Raw genomic sequence first — 23,453 nt, 5'->3', positions numbered from 1 at the left:
CGGGGTACTCTCTTGATATAAGGTAAGAACGTGAGTTCTGTCCCTGGGTAGCCAGTTGATTTTTCTCTGTTCTGTAGTAACAGACTGAAGGCCGACTCACTTGCAAAAGTAAACTCTTTCCAGGAGCAAAGGTGGGGATGATTATTGGGCATAAGAGTATAAATGGATCTGAAGTTCTATTACTCTTGCAGGAAAGTAAGTCAGGTGGCTGGTCAGTGGTGCCATATCATGTAGTCTCCTGTACTAAAGACATTCCCTAACACGGAGGCTAGCTCTTTTGATATGATTAGATAGTGTAGGATTTTATCCTGCTCCCTCTATATCAACCACTTTGTCGGAACATTAGGAATATGGGCACTCTGTCTAATTGCCTTCATTACCTAATAACAAGCTTGGGTTCCACTTTAATGCACCCAAAAGGTCAATGGCATGGTTAAGTAAATGTGCTAAATAATAGCAACAGGATAAAAAAATATTGATGTCTATGTATATTCATAGCATATATAATAAGAATAATATAAAAACTAGGTATTAGATTACTGTTTTCTTTCTAAAATTCCTCCCCCACCCTTTGGTTCAAAATCATACAAATCTAATCTCTTATAAATCATAGGAATCTCTCTGTTATGAACTCATTTTTAGAATCTGTCAACTGTAACATTGTGCAAAATACCAACATGGACATACTTCTGGAGAGTATTAGTGAGAGGTCCCCTTGAAGGAAACCCAGTTTAGGCCCAGATGCCTGAAATATCAGAAGAAACTGGAGATTATTAGGCGCTAACTCCATCAAGTTTAAGTAAGGTTGAATGTCTAAGGAGAGATTTCAAGTCATCAGAGGCCCTTGCACCAGGGATGCTGGCGGAAGAAGGACATCCCTAAATAGTGGGAAACATCAGATATAACCAGCTTGGCCCTTTAAGACCCAGCACACTCCATGAAAGAAGTTGGCTGATCAGGATGAAGAACTGGGAGACAAAAAGTGATTGGCTGCTTCAGTTGAGCGGTAATCTACATTTGGAGTCATCAAGAGTGTTGACCCTAAACCAGAACTCTCAGCCTGCGGAGGCAGGACAGGGAGCCTCTTACTTCCTGAGTCTTCCCAGCCCACTACACAGGCCTCACAAACTCTATGATGTTCACCATGTGGAGCTGAGCAAATATGGACTTAGGATCACTCTAGACCAGACCTGACATGGCCAGTCCAACCCCCCACCTCCGTTTTAACCCATGTACCATGAATCGAATGTGAAATTTGAAACTGGCAATAATGCACTCACTGCAGTCCCTACTAATTTTCCAGCACAATCCACCTGAAATGAACCACTGCTATAGAAATATAAACAAAGCCCAGTCCAAATAAAAGTTGGGGCACAAACAGTTAGACTTTATATCACAGGATGATTAAAAGGACACTCATAAGACTAGGAAGCCATATATCCAAGTGACATCAGCAGTTATCTCTAGCTGCCAGAATCTTTGTTCCTTACATTTTCTAAATGTTTCTCATTTTAGGGCTCCTGAAGGCATTTAATTCTGTCTTATTGGCCAAAACCATTGGGTCGGTGACCAAATCCACTGTGGTTTGCCTGGGACTGTCCTGGTTTAAAACTGGAAGTTCCATATCCTACAAACCTCCTCAGTCCTGGTGGTCACTATACTACTGGCATTCCCATTTTCCTACAGGCCACAAATATTGCCTTTTAATTTTCCCCTCCCTGAGGAGGTCAGGCATTCAGAAACAGGAAGCTTTCTCTAAGCAAAAGGGAGCAGGCTCCGCAGAGGGCAGCGTGGACTCAGCAACTTGTGGGCTCCCCTCAGGAGGCAGCTCTTGCTCCCACTTAGGGACTAACCCTGAGGAGCCAGATGGCCATTGTGCGTGGCTATCAGTGCGTGGCTAAGAAGTAGTTCAACAGTTTTTTTCTGTCCCTGGTATGGAGCAAATTCGTCTTAACCTGCCTTTCAAGAGAAGTAACAAGAAAAAGAACACTCAGACAAACAAACAAAAGATGACTAAAATATCAGTGAGGACCTAAGGAGAGCTGGCATGATGAGTCACCTGAGAAGCCCAACCGTGGTGGGCTACCCTCTCAGCTGGCAGAATTAGTGAAGACAGAGAAAACTAGCACTTTACAAGGAGAAAATCTGCATCTCGCATAAAAGCCCCCTTCAAGGATTGAGTGTCACATCCAAGGAAAACTCCCATGGTGCCATCTCGACTTAACCATAGGGAGCACTCAGTGCTCAAAGCATCTGGGTGGCAGGAGCTTCTTCCCAGCACAAGAGGCTCCTCTATACTTGTATTTGCTGAGCTGGCCCTGGTCCACAATCTGCTGGCACATGCAAGAGTGGCCAACTGGAAACCAAAACAGGGCGGGGTGGGGGGTGGGGGGACTTGATTGGATTTACCCTGCTGGTACCCATTCTCCAGTTGAGCTGGGCCTTGGGCAACCCCCCGAACACATGCATTAGGATCCTGCATCTGCTGGCGTGCTTCCAGCATAGCACTGATGACTTGGTGAAATTGGATTGAAATGTTTCATGTGAGAGGGCTGCATAATTCTATCTTGGCTGGCCGATGATGTGGAAGTAAAACAGTTTTCAGAATATCACTATGAGCGCTTCCTTGACCTAAATCCATAATCATTTTTCCTTTTCAGCTGTTACCTATAAGATAGAAGTATTTTCTCTAGGGATCTAGGGATCCTATAATCAAGTGGTATTTCTTTTTGGAGATGAATAAAATCACCCAGTGGTCAAATGCTAATAAAATGATGTCTGTTATTTTACTTGTTGTAAATGTGCTTGAAACTGGTTTGCTAACAAATCTTCATCTCAGTGGAGTTTGTAACGTGGCTTGCATTGTAAATGTAATTATGCAGCATGTATTCATTTCCTTTCTTCTAGGGAACTCAAGTTGCTTTTTAAAGCATTTTTTGATAGCTTCTTACCATCTCCTCTTGAGTTGAAAAGAGAATATAATATCAAGCTGTTATAGCTAGCGATGGGGGACTATGGAACCAAGAGGGAGAGAGAATTGAACTGGGACCTACAGACTCCCAGCAATGTGCCAAGAAGACCCCCAAGGGGTGGATTGCGAACCCAGTGTGCCATAAACGAAGCAATTTCTAAGGATCCTAAAATAACTGTGTTCTCTCTGTCATAACACTCATGCTGGGCACAATGGACTTAGTTTGTTTTTAAAGTGTAGGCCATGCCCTTCAAAGGGATATAAACAGTTCCCAAACCAGCTATATTTGGCCAATTAAATGCTTAGAAGAACATATATTTTTGAAGGACAAAATTAAGAGGCAAAGGACAGAGATAAATGCTAAAGCAACTGTTTCTACCTGATTTTAAATCAAAATGGACCATGGACACAGATTGTACTCAAGTTTGAAGATAACTTCAGGTAACTCTGTGTCCTTATCCTTTGATCTAATGAGCTCCTAGAGTCCTGGATATAATTAAGAATTTTTTTCTCATAGGTACTCAAGTAACATTGCAAATGTGTTCAAACCTCTGGAGTTCTGTGAAAAATATCACCTCCTTTTTCTCCCTTTGTTGGTATGGGTATGACATTAAGGGAAGAGGAGGGTGCCCCATGTGATCTTTTCAACTACTGTTAAAACACTCCCTGCCTTTATAACGTTTTATTTCCTTATTCTTAGCTGGTCTATGAATCTGTGCTTATCTACATAATTGCCTAATAAGCATATAACCAATAGGAAAACACACACGCGTGAACACACACACACACACACACACACACACACACACACTCTCACACACTATAATACCTGGAAAAATATGGCACATTCTGTAGGAAATCAACAAAGATCCATTTCATTGGAAATGGAACCAAAAGGAACAAATATCAGAGTTCTTTATATGCATCTGTCACAAGGAGTTACTAGCCCTAGATACATAGAGGGCATGCTCTGTGAGAACACATACAGTACATATTTAGGAACAATTCTCATTTAATTTAGGCCCCAGGCCTAGGACCCTAGCTAATTTACAAGGCTTCTCTAGGAAAGACACAATTTTAGGAGTGACAATAGTCTATGGCATTTGATTTTCCTGCAGGGGAAGCTATAACACATTCCCACTCTTCAAGAGAACCCAAGATTTATGACTTAGGGGTTTTGCTGGCTAGTGTTTTGTTTTTGTTTTTTAATTTCACCCTTACATTATTTTTTTTCAGCTTCCTTTGTATCCTGCCTAGCAAAAATTTTCTCAGCAGTCAAGGACAGGATAGCAGCACAGCTGCCCTTGAGTCAAGTTTGTAAATCCTACTGGGAAACCACTCCATGCTGTCAGATGATGTGGTTTTCAGATACGTCTATACAGACTAGTTGAATTAAAGACCAACTCCAGACTTGATGTGCTGAGCTCCTCAGCTCCATCTTGCCATCCTGATTGATCGAGGAGTGGGTCTATAGTTAAAGTGGCATAGCACTTTGAGGGCTTAGTCATTAGAGCACACTGCTTTCTCTTTGGAAGGTAACTTCTTGCTTGGCTAGGGTATGGAAGCTAAGGAGTGACGTCAAGATGTTTTCTGGCCAGAATTTGCAGATAACCATAGAACTCTTCTCCTCCATCAGGCATGGATTTAGCCTCCTTTAGTTCCTGCAGTGACACAGGAGCCTCCAAATACCAAAATATTATCAGGCGGTCTTGGGGGAACCTCTGGGCCCTGCAATAAAGTAGACAGACTTGCTATTGGAAAGTGCTCAGGAGCAATTCAGCCCTGTTCAGATTGCTCTAAATCCTGCAAACCATCTCTAGATTTGGTAAATGAAAGCCTGACATAGCTCCTGATAGTAAAAAGTACTTTGGGGGATATAATTTATTAACATTCTTCACTTAAATGATCTTACATATCATTTAAAGCAGACTGCTTTTGTTTGGGATTTGTTGTTGTTGTTCTTGTTCGTTTGTTTTTAAGGCAAAATTATATAAGTATGGAGGCTGAGTAATTTTGGAAAAGTGACTTCTAAGCATCATCTGTAGAATAAAGTATTTGTATTAAATGATCTTTAAGGTCTAACTCAGGGGTCACAGACAAGTGGTGGATTATGTGATCAAATCTGATTCAACCTGATGTCATTTATTGTTCTCACCCAGTGTTTTAAATTTGGGGAAATTCACAATAAAATATTTTAATAAGTGCCTGTTCTTGCTGGAAAAAATTGAGTATCAGGTCATGTTTAAGCATTGCCTTCACAGTGCCGTATCGTCTTTCTGATCTTGCCTGTTTCCATATTGACCTGCATAATCTTGTAGGTAATTGGAGTTTAGGACCCTAGCTCTAAGCTATTCTATTATAGTGCATTGTAATTATATGATGAAATCTTTAACCATTGTCCTCCCTAACAAGACTCTCTGAAGGCAAGGAACATGCCATTATCACCACTAAATCTGCAGTTCCTGGAACTGTAGGAGTATTATGGATAGTTAATATATATTTAATGGATTGAAATTCACCTTCTATATTAGATTCTTACAATTCAGTAAAATAAGATTGGAACCACTCTTTCTTTGTAAGATCACACATATATTTGAAAGCCAACATCTTTAGGTAGCAGGTAGATTCAGGAAAGAGAAGTAAATATGCTGGCTTATGGCCCAAGACACTAATAGGTCCAGAAGTTGGTGGTATATCATCCATATAACATTTTGCTTTAAGCACTTGGGAAAAGTTCTTAACTTTATCTGAGATGATATTAAATTTGTTGCTCAGCAAACTTCTTGAAAGATCCCTCTCTAAAGGATTTTTAGAGGTTAGGTATAAAAATGTTCCATGGGGGGAAAAAAATGCTCCATGGGAATCACTTAATTGAAAGCTAATCTCCCAAAATTGTATGGGCCTAGAGCAACAGATCCCTCTGTACAACAGATTTATGCATTTTAAAATATTTTAATTTCTGGATGACGGCTATTAGGATGTTCAAAAATCAGGGTTTTTGGAAAAAGATTATTCCTGCTAAAATTGTCATCTAAATCTGTTTAAATTGGATAATATATTATTAAAAACATGTCTAACAAGTAAACTATTATGTAGGCAAGTGTAATAGGAATAGAGCCAATGAAGAAGGCTATGGGTCATCTTTACTTGTTACAAGTCTGTTAGTAATTAATATTTCAGTAATATATATCCATATCTGGTCAACATTTGGCCAACATCAAAAGTGTATCATGTCCCATGATATGAAGGAATAATTCAAGATATTGTTTCTGCTCTCGCGGAGCTTACAATCTAACATAAACAAGACTACAGAAACACATACATGAGAGTGGTTATACTCTTAACAAAATGCAACAGATACATTAAAGATAAAGGTAAAAAATATGGGGTAAAGAATGACTTTTTTAAAAGGGTGAAGATAAGGAGAGAAGTAATTTGCTTCTTCATTCCCATTTCTTTGAAAAATGATTCATAGAAGATGTATGATTTTAAGTGTTCTTCAAATCATGAAATAGTGTATGGCTTGAAGCCTAGAGGAAAAAACATTTCTGAGTGACTGGAAATACTGAGCTGAGTAAGGATGGCTGGGTGAAGGGTCCAGAAAGACTTTCCAAGGAATGGACTATCAAATTAAGAATCAATGGTCTGGATCCCTCTGGTAGAGGACAGGAGCTAAGGGGAGACCACAGGTCTCCTCAACTCTCTTCCAAATGCAGGTGGTGTACAATGACTAAACCACAAAACCAAGACTCCTCCAAAATAATAAAAATGTCTAGTTTAAAACCTTTGCAAAAATCTCCATAGACTCTAGGTTAAAGAAATGACCTTTGGAAACTTTATTGTGGATTTCTAGGGTAAGAAAGCACTTCTAGATAGAACCATAGACCCAGCAGCCATCTAATCCACTTTCTTCTATAGGATCTCATTCGTTTGTTTGTTTATTTCTTTGCTTGCTCATTTGTTAATTTTCTCTTATTGGACTTATTGAACTGATGCTAAATACTTTATTATTCAGCTTTATCTGCTTTATTTTTCCACTATCGACAAAGGAGAGCAAACTTTTGGAACAGGTTGATTTTAGTCAACCTCAATTATAATACAGCCTCAGGCTAAATGAAGTATGTTATACAGCCTGATATTGATGGTGACAGGAGTGTCAAAGTACTCTGTTCCTAGGGAGAACAATCAAAATGATGACAGATTCTCTCACCATAATACTCTGCTTTGCCTTATTCAACATTTGACTGCAATGCATGCAGGGTGTTTCAAGGACCTTTGGAGGATAATTATCTCAACAAAAAATGCACATTTTTAAGCAATACCTCCACACATCTTGTTCATATCATAATGACAATGTTAGAATTAGAAATACCTTGATTTAAATTAATAATTTTATTTCAAGAAGCTCAATATTCTTCACATCTGCAATTCTATTTATCTTGTCATATTACATATTCAACTGAAATCTATGGTGGGGTCCAATCTCACATATTTACAAGCTTATACTTCTGTTCTTCTTAAAAATGAAACTTGAATCCACTGTTAAACATACCTTGGGATAAATTTGAGAAAATAGGAGGCAATAATAGGTGTTTCCTCATATGTGAACAGATCTGATACTCATTGTTAAGCCTCCTTATCCCATGATAGTCGTAGTGGAAAGTAAGTCCCCAAATACTAACCTTCTAAGAGTCCCACCTTACCTCTCAGGATAAAAGCATTTAAGGTGGGGTGAGAACATGCAAATAGAATATATCCATTATTCAGTGCCAGGGAACTCCTGGAACCTGGGTCACCTAATGTTCTACCTTTATATCCCCTTATTCATGTGTAAGGGAAGGTTTGGAGTTCCAATGGCGTAAGACCCGTTTGTCCCTTGTGATTTTATTCTTTGTTGTCCTTAAGTCTGTGCTCCATTTTTTTGTATTTGGGCAATGTCTCAAAAAATAGAGTAAGAGTCTTGGGGAAAAAAACTGTAAGCTTTCAATAGAGGCTATTGGATTCATTTGGTTCTAAAAAATATGTCAGATTATTTAACATGTCTCTTTGCTATCATGACATCACAAGAAGCTTCATGCTGATAACTAAGACTGAACAAATAATATATAACTACCAGAATTGATACCACCTGTGTGCAACATAGCTCCTCATGATGACCTATAATGTATATTTTAATGATTTTCAATAAACCAAATTTAAATCCTATCAATTGCCTGATATATGTTCATTCTAATGATACTTCTGGTTTCTTTCTCTTTTTCAAGATAAGTATGCCTTGATTCCAACTTCATTTTGACAAATGGTTTTTGAAAATAGATCCCAAGAGAAGCCAGAAATTGCCCACAGTTCCAAGCCCAGCAGAAGACACGCCCTGTGAATTCCATAAGAAACAAACTAAAGAATCTATTCTGTGGTCCCAAAGCCCCAAGAATACTCAGACATTTCACAGCCTTCCTCCCCCAAGTCATCCTTGTCAAGGATTCTGATAAACACGCTTATAGATACAGCTATGCAACAAATGGGCCAATAAGTATAAACAGATGTACTTACATGTGTCTGGCTTGAGCTGACTGTTGGTGATGCCAAAGTACTGGGGATTTTCAATAACAGGGATCTTCGTCATTCCAATAATGACAGCATCAGGGCCGCCCTCTGAAGATGATGGAGTATTACTCCCATTGGAGATATGGTGGAGTGGGCTAGCAGAGTCATCATCATTGCTGATAACTGAAGCTGGGCCTGGAGTTGGAAAAAATACACATTCTCCTGTAATTTTTAATGTCTTTGTTGAGTTGTAACTCACATACATAAAATTCACCCATTTAAAATGTACACTTCAGTGGGTTTTAAGATATTCAAAGAGTGTTGCAACTATCACTACAATCTAATTTTAGGACATTTTCATCATTCCAAATAGCTGTCATTCCCCATTCGCTCCACTTCCAGCCCCAGACATCCATAAACTTACTTTCTATCTCTATGAACTTACCTATTCTGAAAATTTCATGTAAATGAAATCATAATATGTGATTTTTTAGGACAATTCTTTTTTTTTTTTTTACTTAGCATAATGTTTTTAAGGTCCATTCACTTATAGCATGTATCATAATTATATTCCCTTTTTGTTGCCAAATAATATTTCATTGTATGGCTATGTCACATTTTGTTGATTCATTCACCAATTGATAGACACTTAGAGTTGTTTTAACTTTGGGGCTGTTGTGAATAATGCTGCAATGAGCATTCATATACAAGATTTTGTGTAGACATACATTTTCATTTCTCTTGGGTGGACTTGCTGGGTCATATGGTAGCTCCCTGTTTAACTTTTTGAGGAACTGCCAAACTGTTTTCCAAAGTGGCTGCACTATTTTATATTCCCACCAGCAACATATGAGTGTTCAGATTTCTGGACTTCCTTCTTCTGTAATTTAATATGCAGCCTTCCTCTCTGTTCTCTGAACATCCATCTTTAGAACACTGGCTCATTGAAACTCCCAGCATCAATTTAAGATCCTGTTTCACAGTGTACTGAAATATATACAAGGACCTCAAAGATCTGAGTCCCTTTCTCCACTCTTAGGACAAGTTACTTACTTTCTTTGTACCTCTGCAACCACTTACATTTGTAACATGTGCAAAATTATGCCTGCTTGCTATTTTATGAAACCACTGATAGGAAAATGCACTATAAATTTAAATGTGTGTCATGAGTATGAATTGCTACTAGGTCTTACTAAATGAAGTTACAACTGGTGGACCAGAATTACATTGAACTGTCCTATTACTCTATTCCTTTCTCTGTGTGTTTTATCTGTAGCTGCGTCACTTTTACCTATAAAATAATGGCTCACTCTCACAGCAATTTACCTGCTTTGCCTTTAGTCATAATATTGTCTACACTAATAATAGACAAATATGTAAATTGACCATACCTCCGCAAATACCCACAGCCAATCAGGAGGGAATATGCAAATTAGTGGGACAAGATAGTAGTGGCCACGGAGCCAGCCAGAGCGGGTGGGAGGCTTGAGTCACCCCCAGCAATGGAGGAAGCCAAGCTTCCTGCCTGCCCTGGCCGGCCGCTGAAGGAGGGGCCTGTGGGTGGTGGCCACAAAGCTGGCTTGAGCATGTGGGAGGCTTGGGTTTCCCAGGCTGGCCTCAGAGGGAGGGGCCTGCAAATGGACCTCAGCCCCTCACCCAGGCTGACCATGACCCCCAGTGGGGACCATCACCCCATGGGGGTGTGGCTGGCCTGAAAACTGCCCCAGCCCCTCGCCCAGGCCAGCCCCATCTCCAGTGGGGACCCCCACCCCAATGGGGGTGTGGCCAGCCTGTGAACCCCCTCGCCCAGACTGCCCAGACCCCCAAGGGAAGCCCCACCCTAATCCAGGACACCCTTCAGGGCAAACCAGCAGGCCCCCACCCGTGCACCAGGCCTCTATCTATACTAATAAAAGGGTAATATGCTAATTAGACTGGGAGGCCTTCCAGGAGACCTTCCTGATGTTCTTCTGGAGAAAGCCATGGTGGCGGGGCCGAGGTAGAGGTGGTTAGGGGCCAAGAAGGGAGGGCAGTTGTGGGTGATCAGGCCATTGTGAGGGGGCTATTGGGGGTGATCAGGCTGGCAGGGGGCCAGTTGGGAGCAAGCATGCTGGTGGGGAGGGCAGGTGGGGGCGAGCAGGCTGGCGGGGGGGCAGTTGGGGGTGATCAAGCTGGCAGGGGAGGGGCAGTTTGGGACAAGCAGGCCATCAGGCAGAGTGGTTAGGGGCAATCAGGCAGGCAGACAGGTGAGCGGTTAGGAGCCAGCAGTCCCAGATTGCAAGAGGGATGTTTGACTGCCGATCCCTATGGGATCGGGCCTAAACCGGCAGTTGGACATCCCCCGAAGGGTCCCAGATTGGAGAGGGCGCTGGCCAGGCTGAGGAACACCCCCCCCCATGCACGAATTTTGTGCACCGGGCCACTAGTTTATTTATAGTCATTCCATGGATGTCTTTATGCTAAAGCAATAACCATAGCATTTTTCATATGACACTTTAACTTTCTAGCCCAGAGTCTCACAATGTATATGTCCATAAATACAGTCTACTGTGTCTTATCTAAATCATTAATCCATTGACCATTAAACCCAGTGTTTAGATTCAACCAAAAATAGATTCACAAAGACAAAGGTCTATATGAAAGCTTCAAAACAATTAAGATATCGGTGGCTCATGGTAGACACCCATAGATGAAAAGTAGACAAAGTCCCCTAGACATCTATATATATATATATATATATATATATATATATATATATATATATACATATATATATATAAAAGCCTAAGCAACTGGCCAACCAGCCGACTGGCCAGTAGCTATAAAGTGCACTGACCACCAGGGGGAAGACGTTCAACACAGGAGCAGAAACTACAGGCATGAAAACATGGAACAGACTGATGAATCTCAGAGAGAAGCGGGGAAGGGGGGAGGGCAGAAAGAGATTAACCAAAGATTTTATATGCATACTAGAGGCCTAGTGGACGGATTCGTGTACCGGTGGGATCCCTTAGCCTGGCCTGCAGGGATCAACCCAAAACCAGCTCTCCAGCATCCCGCGAGGGGTCCTGGAATGTGAGAGGGTGCAGGCCAGGTTGAGGGACCCCACTAGTGCACAAATCTGTGTACCAAGCCTCTAGTATATTTATGACATGTGTTTTTGCAGCGAACTAACTGTGTGCAGGGTCCCACAGAAAGCAACCACTGGCCAGGACTACTAGCATAAGCCAGGAGGAAGACAGGAAGAAAGGGATAGAAAGAAAGACAAAGGAAAGGCAGTCAAGACAAATGCATACTAAGGAAAGGAAAGTCTGAATCACTACTTTCATAGCAAGAGAATGTATATTCATCCAACCTCCAGGATGCATGTTTCAACATCTCCATCCATTCTTTACCTCTTCCCTCACACTTGACTATTGCAATGAGAAGCACCACAATTCTAAAAACAAAAGCTGTTGGGTCATACATTTTTAAATCCCCTCTGAAATATCATTGTAATCCATCTCCCAATTCAAGATCCATTTTCCCCTTCGTATGGGGATTATCACAGTATGTAGTGATAACAATTGGACATTCCCCAGCTAGCTGAATCTTAAACAAACTATGCAGGAGGCAGCCAACTGCTATTATAGGTAATTTTTTAAAGCATTCTCTCAAGGGGATGTTCATTTGAGATGCCTTTAATGATACACTCTGGCTTAATTCTGAAAACAAGTCCTCACACAGCCAATTTAGAAGCCACAGAACACTCAAAGAAAAGGCACTCTCCCCAGTTGCACTCCTCTTGTGCCTAGCTCACCAGCATTAGCAAAGTGCGGAAATTCTGCCAAGAATAAAGACAACTTCTTTCTAATATCCTTAACCATCTCTGTTTCACTCTTTGCTTTCTGGCAGACCTAGATCACCCAGAGCTTAAATCCAGAGATGGAAAATAGAAATGTGTTGTGCTAAGGTTTCTGCCTCGTGTCCCCGCTGGCTCCGTCACTCTGTTCCTGGTGCAGCTGTCCCCTCTTTGGAATGCCCCAAATAGTCTACTGCCTGAGCTCCCTGAGCAGGCAGGGTCACACATTTCTCAACAGATTCCGGGCTGCCCATTTACCCTCAGCAATACAGGAATTGTCATGTTCAAGTACTCCACATGCTGTCAGAAGGCCAGTGATATTTGCTTCTGGAGCCCCTGCAAGGAGTAGAAACATCTGATCCCAGTTGCCTTTGTCATTGATTCTTGTGACCCAAGTCAGACTACCAACATTCCTATAGCATCTCACCATTTTGGAGGAGGTTGATACTTAGAAGACAATGTCGAGATGCCTCCAGGAATCTGAGCTCTGAATCATCTGCCATGGACACAGTGGGGCTCTAACTTAAAGAGCTCAACCCAGAGACTTGCTCTTTATGTCCCTCCCTCCACCAAAGGGCACTCTTTCCTTCCCTGACCTGAGTAAAACACCAGACTCTGAAGTAACAAATTGAAAGAAAATGAGCTTTTTTTTTTTTTTGAGGCAGAGTGATGGTGATACTGGTGGATTTTTAAGCATATGGGGGGTATAAAAGACCAGAGGTGATTTTTCAAAAGCCTTTTCACTTTGCCAGGAGGTGGCTGTTGACAAATCTGACTGATACACAAACCTCAACCATTTATCAATTGGAATATTAATTCCAGTGCTGTGTTCTTCATTGTTGATGCTCCAAAGTCTGGAAGATTGATGTGACTGGCAAGGCTGCAGGAATTCAGCCCATTTTTCTAGGAACATTTTGATCTAATAGAGCTCAGCAAAGTTGGGAAGGGGGGAAATGCTCTCAACAGGGACAATGAATGTCTATATAATTTGACAGGCGCCTGTCTGTGCATGTCACACGATGTGTCATTGTGTGTGTCTGCACGTGCTTGGGGAGATACAATGAAAAGACAGCCAGAAGAGTCAGGGGCACATCACAATGTTATAAGAAATTCATATGAGGACTTGAAAAAATTTCTTATAAAATTAATAAAAAGTTTTAAATTGCTGGGTGTGTGCAATTTGCTGAGTTTGGGTAGAGAGTTCTAATTACTGAGCTGACAAATATGACTTATGCCTGGAAACATTTTTAACCTATTTTTCTTTTAATATGTCTCCAGTTCAAAGAGCCATTTTTTCTTTTATCAGAGCTTCTGGGTAAGGTATCTACATCTATGACTTTACAGGCCTCTCTGAGCCTAACTTAGACTTATTTTCTTGAGATAAGAATCCATGAAGGTCGTCTGGGGGAAGGACCAACAATGCCTTCAGGGCAAGGGGAGAGATCACTGTTCTTGAGCAGCTGTATAAGCGTGTCTTGTGTTTTCTGTATTCTCATGCTTCAATCTTGGGCTTGATGATACTGAGGGACTGTCCTGTGTAAGGAACTTGCCTCTGAGTGAGCCTTTCATATACAAACCAACTAATCTGTAATCTACACCCCAACCACATCCCTTTTCAAGTTATCTTACTCCAGGCCATTATCCATGTGTCCCATTACCCCTGAGCCAGGTGTCAGACAACCAGGGACAGCTCCTACACCCCAGAACCCACTGAAGCTCCTCAAACCTTCCAATCCTAAACCTGCTACTCCAGCCTCACCCAGTCCTTCCCGAGGAAACCACAATAAAGGCTCTTGTTTCTGTTTTCCCCTCACTCCTTCTGCCTCCTGATTGACTCAGGTGCTTCTCCCTGAGGTCCCCCTTCCACATGGTGTGCCCTCTTCTCTGGGGAACTGTGAATAATGAATTATCTTTGCATCAATGGCTGTCGTCTCCTGACCTATTGGCCTCACCATCCCTGAATAATAACAAAACCAACATTTTAAAGCAGCAGCGCCTCTGACAAACTGTAGTTGAAAGAACAATTCTGAAGAATTCTTTCTGCTGTAGCCTAAAAGGGTGAAATCCTGTTATTGGAGCTTTTGAGGAACCAGCACCTCCCTGCAGGGTGAACTGGCCTGAAAAAGGTTTAAGTGTTAGAGTGATTTGCTATTTAGTGGAGGGAAGGCCCCATCCCACAGCACTGTTGTGGGAGAGTTTATCACCCAACTCCTCCTGTCCCCCTTCCCCCCAACACACACACATACACAACACAAGCCATCAAACAGGCCACCTGCCATACTGCCCAGGATGCTCTCTGGTTTCTCAAAATGCCTATGATCAGTTGTATCTGAAGTGTGCCCTGGGGAGTTGCCGACAAATCCTGAGGTGGTTGAGTTTAATGTTCCAACTTGACCACATCTCCATTTTCCCTTTGCTGGTTGAGAACTCTTCCCTTGGAATTCATAGGGCTAGTTAAGGGCAGACTGATTGATATCAAGTTCAAAAAGGGAAATGAACAGGATTCCTCATATGGACAGGGAGGGCTCACAACTGGAAGGCTCCATGATACTGGTATACTTTGCAATTTTGCCTATAGCCAACCTTGCAACCAAAATAAATATTAACCGACAGATGCCCAAGATGGCTAAATCTTGGAAAAGCATATGCAAAATGGAAGGAAGTCTGTCTTTTCATGCCTTCTTAGCAATTCCTCTTCATTGTCTCTGTACGCATAGAAAATACTAAACAAATTGGAGGTCCCGGGAGATCACACCTGATTTCAATCCTAGCGATGAGCTACATTATCTGCACTCATTTGATAGCTATAAGCTCTGCTCTTCAATTGTCAACACAATTGCAAGGAATCGAATGCAATCAAGCACAAATCATAGTGTCTAGATGTTAGCCTTGTCTTGAATGAGAAATGGTCATAAACAAACAGCTGATTTACCAATGCAGAAATTTATTACATCGTGGCCAATGAGAGAAAGTTAAGACCCACACTTTCCAGGCATGAATATTCAGCCAGCTTTGCTGGGCATGGAGCTGCAGTCCAGTTGTATTTTATTTCTTTAATCTTCTTAGAAATGCATCAACAACCTAGAACTGGATGACAGTTGACACATCCCCGGAGGGTAAAAACAAGTCAACTTCAAGAACACAGAACCATTTACTGAAACTCAATTAGCAGCAGTAATGCCTTTTCTGGAAAAAAAAATTCTAGGCCTCCTTCTTCAGCAAGTCAGAAACTGGGAACATGAAAAAATGAATCAAAGGCCAACAAGTATGAAGAGGCTCAACAGTTTCATCTGAATTAAACACAAGCTCATTATTTATCCAAAGAAGAAGTAACTACTTACCAACACCTTGTCTTGATTTTACATTCCCAAATCCAAACCATGAGAAATCTGAAAACCACAACAGAACATAAAATAAACGTCGAAAGAGAAGTGTAAACCAGAGGTGTTCAGCACTGTCCTTAGTGAAATAACTCCAATGCCCTCTCAAAGTTCCATTGAGGACCGAAGCTTCCTCTCAAACTCCCAACCCTCAGATTTTTGTGTAAAGATCTATTTCTCATCCTGAGAACATGGAAGTTCAAGTCAGATAAGGGACAACAACCAATCTTCAAGAAAAAGAACCAAAACCCATGGTTAAAAGTTCTGAGCAGCTTTCTCCCAAAGTATGGAGTGGAACAGAAGAGTTGCTGGGTGGAAATACACAACGCATCTGAGAAATGCACGAGAGTGCTGATCCTCAGCTGTGTGAGAAAATAAGAAGGGAAAGCATATCTTCTCTGGAGCTAAGACAGCTAAGATTTCCCATAGGAGAACGGACACTTGGGCTGGATGGGGATTCAAGAGGGAAAAAAGGGAATCGATTCTACAAGGATTCCATGACTGACTTGCTGTGTGATGGTGGGTAGCTCATGGCAGATCCATGCCTCTTACAATACAAATTTACACTGGTACGTGTAAGGAAAGGTCTGCCGAATGTTTGCAGGTCCTCCAGTGAATAAAACTACAGTGAAATGGCTGTTTACTTCCTGGGCTTGACTGTTCTCTTCTAGGTAATTTCCACTGGGTTCAAAGTGAATTCTGCACAGCGGGAAATCCTTGGATCAAAGCCAATAAAGGAATGGAGCCCAAGTAAGTAACGGTGTTACTCAGCTGTTTAGATCTGTGGTGACTTTTTATAAGGATTAGGATAAAGAACTATGTAGAAGAAGAGCCGACTTAAATGAGGCAATGTATGTAAAACTCTTTGCACACTCAAAAATGCCTTCCAAAGTTGTGTCATGATTACTATTTTTTTCAAGTATATTTAGCCCTTCCTTCCCTGGTATTTCAGAACTTCAGCTCTTCAAACTCTAAGCTGGTTTTTACTTCTGATTGATATTCCTCTGAATGCTTTCTTCCAGGTTTTAGAAGACGGGATGAAAGGTCTGGCCTCCATCCAATGCCAAATAAAGACTCCTTTGCACAGAGGACAGTGGACCTCATTCACGGGGTCCTTGGTCTAGGGAGGCAGGGCTGAGCATGTGGATTTCTTAACTACGAAGAATCCCTATCGAATCAGGGTGCATTTTCCTCTATTTGTTTGATTTACATAATCTTCATTAAACCGTAGGTTGAATTTTTAAGATTGCTTTTTTCACCTGAGCATTTTATCAAAATCATGTTTCTATCTTACAGAATGCCCACTGAAGGACAATGGCACAGCGGTCCCCCACTGATTTATAGGCCGGATTATTTTCGATCATTAACTATGATAAACACAACTGCAAGGAACATCTTTACCCGTTTTAGGTGTTCCCATCTCCATTTTCAAAAATCATTCCTTCAAGGTAAGTCTTAGAAATGGAATTATTGGGTCAAAGGGGTAACTATTGTTGAGTTTCTCAACACATGTCATCAAATTGCTTTCCTGCTACATCTAGATCTTAGTGTTACCAATAATATATGAGAAGGTAAGAGTATATTTCCAATGGAAAAGCTAAGGGGGAACCATTTCCTACTTTTGTCCTTGCCATTGGCATGTGTTCACCTAACTGAACAGAGACCTGGCAAATACCTCTGACCTGTACCACATGAAACCATTCACACTTTGTCTTCTGGGCTGGTGTTTGGCATGAGTGCAGTAAGGACTGCAGATATGGAAATAATCAGAATAAGGCAGATAACACTTGTGTAGTCATTATAACTCACCAAGTGCTGCTCCCTACCCCCCCCCCCACACACACACCCCTTTCTTTAATATATTATCCTCTGTTCAGTAACAAGGAATTGAGACTCAGAGAGGCTGATAGATTTAGCAAAGGTCACAGCTCATAGTGACCCAGCCTTTTGATGCCAAATCCGGTTTAGACTTTTTTTTCATTCATAGCTGCCTTTCCAAAAATAGCCAAAATTAGCCAGTTTACAATACTATAATCAAGATTCAATTTTATACATAAAAAGCACTATAAGTAGTCATTTATTCTCATTTATTTATTCAACAGAAGCGGGCTGTGTGGCTTCCCCCCTAGGAGCTTACAATCAAAGATCAGCTACCCTAGAAGTATGTCCAGGGTGTATGAGACTCAGGAGGAATAACTATCCAACTGGGGCAGGGGTGGATATTCTGTTAAGAGAGAAACATGATTTTGGCTTCTGGGCAACAGGTTAGAATTAGCCCTGAATGGGGGAAAGCAGAGGGGGCATTGCCGGTGTAAGGAGTCCAGTCACGTCCAGCGTGGGCAGTCCTGCCTGTGTCAAGGGGCTGATGGGGCTGGAAAGTAAAGGAAACTGAGAAACAAAATAAGGGCCAAGCCAAAAGATTAAATTTTATAGGTAGTCCCCCCTACTCTCACCCCCTGCAAAAAGAAATCTTAGGCTAGGCAATAACATGATCAAGATTAGTTTTAGAAAAGTCATTTTGGCTACAGGGTGCAGACAAGATTATGAGAGGGAAAAACTGAGGGCCAGAGACTGGTAAGGAAGCTTCTAGAGAAATCAAGGCACGAGTGAACTGGCATGAACCAGGTTCTGGGAAAAGAAGGGATGGCTATCAGGCATATTTAGGGGGGTCAACAGGACATGGTGACTGATTGCAAATTGAGGGGAGTATGGGAAGTGAATAATGAAGGATAGGGGTTTGAACAATGAGACATATGGTGATGCTGCTCACGGTGTCTCCAAAGAGGGTTAGGGGTTAAACTGACAGCGTAGGTGTGGGGCACAAATCCCAAAAGAGGCGCCTACATGAGGACTGGTATTGGGACCTCAGAACACATATCTAATACCCAAAGTAGAATTGCCCAAGATCAAGAACCCATGGTTTCATGGGTGGGCAGAAGCTAGATGCATTTCTTGTTTGGGCGCATAAACACCCTGTTTTGCAGGAACAAAGGAAAGGGCTTCCAGCTGAGATTAACTTTTGACAAACTTATTACTAAATTGCTAAAAGATTTCTAAGTTCTCTTTAACAGTAACACAATTATTATGTAAGATAGAATACAATCTTCTTTCCCGTATCTCAGAGTACTTGGAAAATTTAAGACCAGATTATCAGAGTCACATTGGTACCTCTTTCCCCCTCCCCCACCTCAGAAGCTGTCCCTGGTCTGACAGCTCTTTCTTGATGGATTTAAGCAGTAGTCTTAAAACTTTAATACTAAATTTCACCAGAAAAACTTTCCCACAAGGCCAAAAAGAAACAATTTCTCAATTTCCTGTGATGTTTCACCCATTGGGAGTCGAGTCCTGCCAAACATTCTTTTCTATTCTGTTTAATAAGAGACACTTTATTCACTGCAAAATAAAGGGCTCCTTCAAAAGCAAATGTAGTTGCAGTGAGCTTAAAGGAACTCCTCCTTTTGGAATCTAGACCAACAAAGATTCTAAATTATAAAATTAATCAAATAAATCCATTTACGATGAAGAAATTTCAACCTTCCCTGACCAGAGGAGAGAAATGTATTTCTTTAAATGGCACATTAACACATTAAGAACTCAAAGATGGAACTTAAACTAAACAAAATAAATGGCAATGAGGATTGCTTTTCAAATATCTCCCAAAGGAAACAGTAAAAATTTAGGGGGTAGAAAAGGAATATTTATGATGCCAAGGAGAGAATCAGAGAAGAGAGCAACAAATAGGCGATGTGAAGAAATCTAATCTTCCCTCTGGGTGCTGGCTTGCACAAACTAAAGGAGATTGTTAGAAGGGTTGTGATCTCCAGAGAATGAATTTCTAATTTTTTTTCTCTTTTAAGTTTCAGAAAAAAATCATTTTTGTATGTCAGGAGAAAAATCAGCTTCCCTCCATTTTAACTCTGGAGAGATTAAAATTTGCTGTGTTCTAAAATGTAATTTCTTTATATTTTAAGGCAAGACTCGCCACCCTCCAACTCCAAGAAAAGCATCGCTAACATCCTAATGGAAGCAAATGGGAAAACATGATTCACTGACAGAAATATAATCCCCTCCAACTTCTTATGGCCACACCCACTCCCTAAAGGACACAGGGAAGTGGAGCTCTGGGCTGCCTTTGCTGCAGAGAAAGTGGGGACCAGACAGTGTCGAGCTCAGAATAGACACTCGATAAGCACTTGATGGAGTAGCCAGTTGCCTGTTACCTCAAATAAAGAACTAGGAGGACTGGCCCTTGGAGTGGAGGGAAAATGAATGCAATGGGTGCTTTGCTGACACAATAAGCATCACCCGTTCCAAGTGACACACAATCAGCATGAGTAATAGTTGCTTCAAATTAATTCCAGCTCCTCAGGCCACTGAACAGTGTAGTGTGGTGCCAACTTTCCACTTCAATTTAATCCTAATCTTTCACTTAAGGACACAACCTTTATATAAGTCCCATATCCACTGACGAGGAAGTGGACTTGGTCTGAGTTACATTGGTTGTGGAAATCATGATGCAAAGGGTCCTGGAATCCTCCTGACCAACTTTCATTGGCTTCATCCCTTCCCTTTCTTCAAATGCTAATGTGACTTATTATATTGTTCTCCAAGTAACATTGAACATTTCCAATTCAAAAAATATAAGGAAAAATAAGTTTATTTTATTTATTTATTTTTAAGATATATTTGTATTGATTTCAGAGAGGAAGGGAGAGGTAGAGAGAGATAGAAACATCAATGACGAGAATCATTGATTGGCTGCTTCCTGCACGCCCCCTATTAGGCATACGCCTTTAACCGGAATCAAGCCCAGGATCCAGTTCGCAGGCTGATGTTCTATCCGCTGAGCCAAACTGGCTAGGACAAAAATAAGTGTATTTTAGCTTAAACTGCTTGCTGCTCTCGGAAATATTTATTTTCTTCTCTTTTTCTTGGGCCCACAGCTAGACTCAGTTAACCAGCCCTCCTTGCAGTTAGTTGTGGCCAAACCACTAAATTATATCCAAGGGACAGTGAGCAGAGTGAGGGGCACCATTTCTGGAACTGGCCATCAAGACTTCCCATGCATACTCCTGGATGCTTTCCCCTTCCACCTATCCAGAATTCAGACAACACTTACATCAAACTTGGACTTAATGACTTGAAGTCAGCAGAGAAATTCTCCCAGTGAGTATAGACGTGTAGAAACTAAGTTATTCTACTGAGGTCCAATGAAACAATTTATCCTCCAACTCCCATTCACATGCAAAAAATAAACTATTGAGTCTGAACTATTATCCACTTTGGGACTTATTTGCCATGGTAGAGAGTGAGCCTACCATAACTAATACATATACACAAAGAAAAAAAATACATGTTTTTGGTGCAGCCACTTTGGAAAGCAGTATGGAGTTTCCTCAAAAAAAATTTAAAATAAAATTACCATGTGATCCAGCAATTTCACTTCTGGTATTTACCTGAAGGAAATAAAAATACTAACTCAAAAAGATATATGTACCCCCATGTTTTTTGCAGCACTATTGACAATAGCCAATACATGGAAGCAACCTAAGTGTCCATCAATGCATGAATGCATAAAGAAAAAGTGACTATATATATATATATATATATATATATATATATATATCTCCAGTGAAATATTATTCAGCCAAAAATTGGAGGAAATCTTGCTATTTGCAATACTAGGAACTCATCTTGAGGGCATTATGCTAAGTAAGTAAGTCAGAGAAAAACAAATACTGTGGAATCTAAAAAATAAAAATAAAAACTCAAAGATACAGACAGCAGATTGGTGATTGCCAAAGAAAAGGAGATGAGAAAGTGACGAAATTGGTGAAAGGGGTCAAAAGGTAAAAGCTTTCAGTTGTAACATAAATAAGTCCTGCAATGTAATGTACTAGTACAACTTGGTGACTATAGGTACAGTGCATATTTCCAAGTTGCTAAATGAGCAGATCTTAAGAGTTCTCATCACAAGAAAAAGAAATTTATAACTATGTGAGGTGATGGATATTAACCAGACTTATTGTTGTGATCATTTTTCAAAATATACAAATACAGAAAAATTATGTTACACACCTGAAAATAGTTATATGTAAATTAGATCTTAAACTTATTTATCTTTTTACTTATCAAAGGTTTTAATTAACTGACTCCATGATTTCCCAATTCCCCCCCCCCATCACAAAATTCAAAACTTTGTATCCATGTATATTTACATTTTTCTGGAAAGCCCACAGATTTCATTAGATTTTCAAAGACTTCTTAACCCCAAAAAGCTAAGAGCCACTGAAATATGCATGAATGATTTATTGTGTATTGTCTGTGTCCTTTACTAGAACTTGAGCTCCAGGAAATCAGTGACTGTCTTAGAAGAGGTTCTTCCAGAAACAAACTTGGACACAAGGATTCAGGTGAAGGCAGGTTATAAGGAAGTGATCCAAGAAATACTAGAGAGGAGTGAGCAAGTAACACAGGGCCAGGAGGGAAGCCCATCGTGGATACATTATACTGTGGGTAACTAGAATTCAAATTCCTGGGAAACCAGGGGCAATGGTATAGAATGCAACTCAGAGATATCCCATCCAAAAGGTGAGGAAGTTGGGTCACTGACCCTCCAACTACCATCTGTCATTGGCTGAGAGCTTCTAGCTAAGGGGAAGCCCTCAGGCAGAGAGTCATGGGTGTTTTCAGCATGACACCATGGGCGCAGCTGGGAAAAGCTGAGAGGACACCGGTGAAACACCAAAGTATTTGCTACAAGGATCTTGCCTGTGTATTCACCATTATCTCTGGTGCCTTGCACAGCACTTCAATAAATGCTTGTTGAATGAATGAATTAGAACAATTTTTTAAAAGCATAACAATATGAAATACAGCAAGTCTAATGAAAATGTCAATATGCAAAGTATGCACCCAATATAAAACCACTATGTTTTGCAAATATATGTGCTCCCTTCCTGATTCATTTGTGGCCCTCCAATGGAACCTCACTGAAGACAGTCTTTAAAGGTGAGCAATACTTAGAACCAAGCATTCCAGGGAGAAGTGTGGGCTAGATGTCAGATGTGGGCTGTCTGTAGACACTGCAAGAAATAAACCGTACGGCCTTGGGTGCGCCATTCTCCCCCTCTCCCCTGTAGAGTTTGTGTCCCACTGCACAAAGACAGAGGTTGAGACATGGCACAGAAGGCCTGCTCAAGCTCCAGCAGTCTATATAGTACTAATCATTAGGCACATATGACTGAGAATAGACTGCCACGTGGCCTCGTACAGCTCTCCAGGGTATTTCGGGAAGGTGAAATCATGTGCAATTTAAAGAAAAGCACTCAGTCAGCTGGCCTAGATCTTCTCCTGCTAAATAACACTCAGATGCTTTGGGGTCACTATATCCTTATCTCGAGAGAAGGACCCGGGCTCTGGAAAAGTAATTTATAAAAGCAGTATTTACTAAATACCTGCCAAATGCCAGGAACTTACTAGAGATGAGATGTTATTTTAATTAGGGAAAATTGGTCAACTTCTATTGCAACATTAAAAAAAATAATAAAAGCAGACTAAAGCCTTAAATCCCACAGATACAGTTCAGAAGGCTCAAGTAGAAAGAGATGAAACTAGACTTCTTGGAATGTGGCAAAATATCCTGATCTTATATTTCAGACATTTAATTTTAAGAAAATAAAATTGCCAACTACTTCACCTTTCATTTCGAACATGT

At 40.9% G+C, this 23,453-nt stretch overlaps 1 protein-coding gene across 4 annotated transcripts in view; it reads right to left on the bottom strand.

The window, feature by feature from the left end:
• Positions 1-23,453, bottom strand: part of NTRK2 (neurotrophic receptor tyrosine kinase 2) — a 320,511-nt gene that overhangs the window by 134,276 nt on the left and 162,782 nt on the right. For 3 of the 4 annotated variants that reach the window (XM_059657051.1, XM_059657052.1, XM_059657053.1), the window contains one exon: positions 8,522-8,710. In XM_059657051.1, coding sequence (XP_059513034.1) covers positions 8,522-8,710 — 189 coding nt within the window. Of the gene's footprint in view, positions 1-3,965; positions 4,700-8,521; positions 8,711-23,453 lie in introns of those variants that run through there. The other variant, XM_059657054.1, reaches the window with a different exon arrangement.

This window comes from Myotis daubentonii, chromosome 11, assembly GCF_963259705.1.
Source record: "Myotis daubentonii chromosome 11, mMyoDau2.1, whole genome shotgun sequence".
In the NCBI taxonomy this organism is placed as follows: Eukaryota; Metazoa; Chordata; class Mammalia; order Chiroptera; family Vespertilionidae; genus Myotis; species Myotis daubentonii.
The sequence above is the reverse complement of the archived record's forward strand: the minus strand, read 5'-3'. Positions and strand labels throughout refer to the sequence as shown.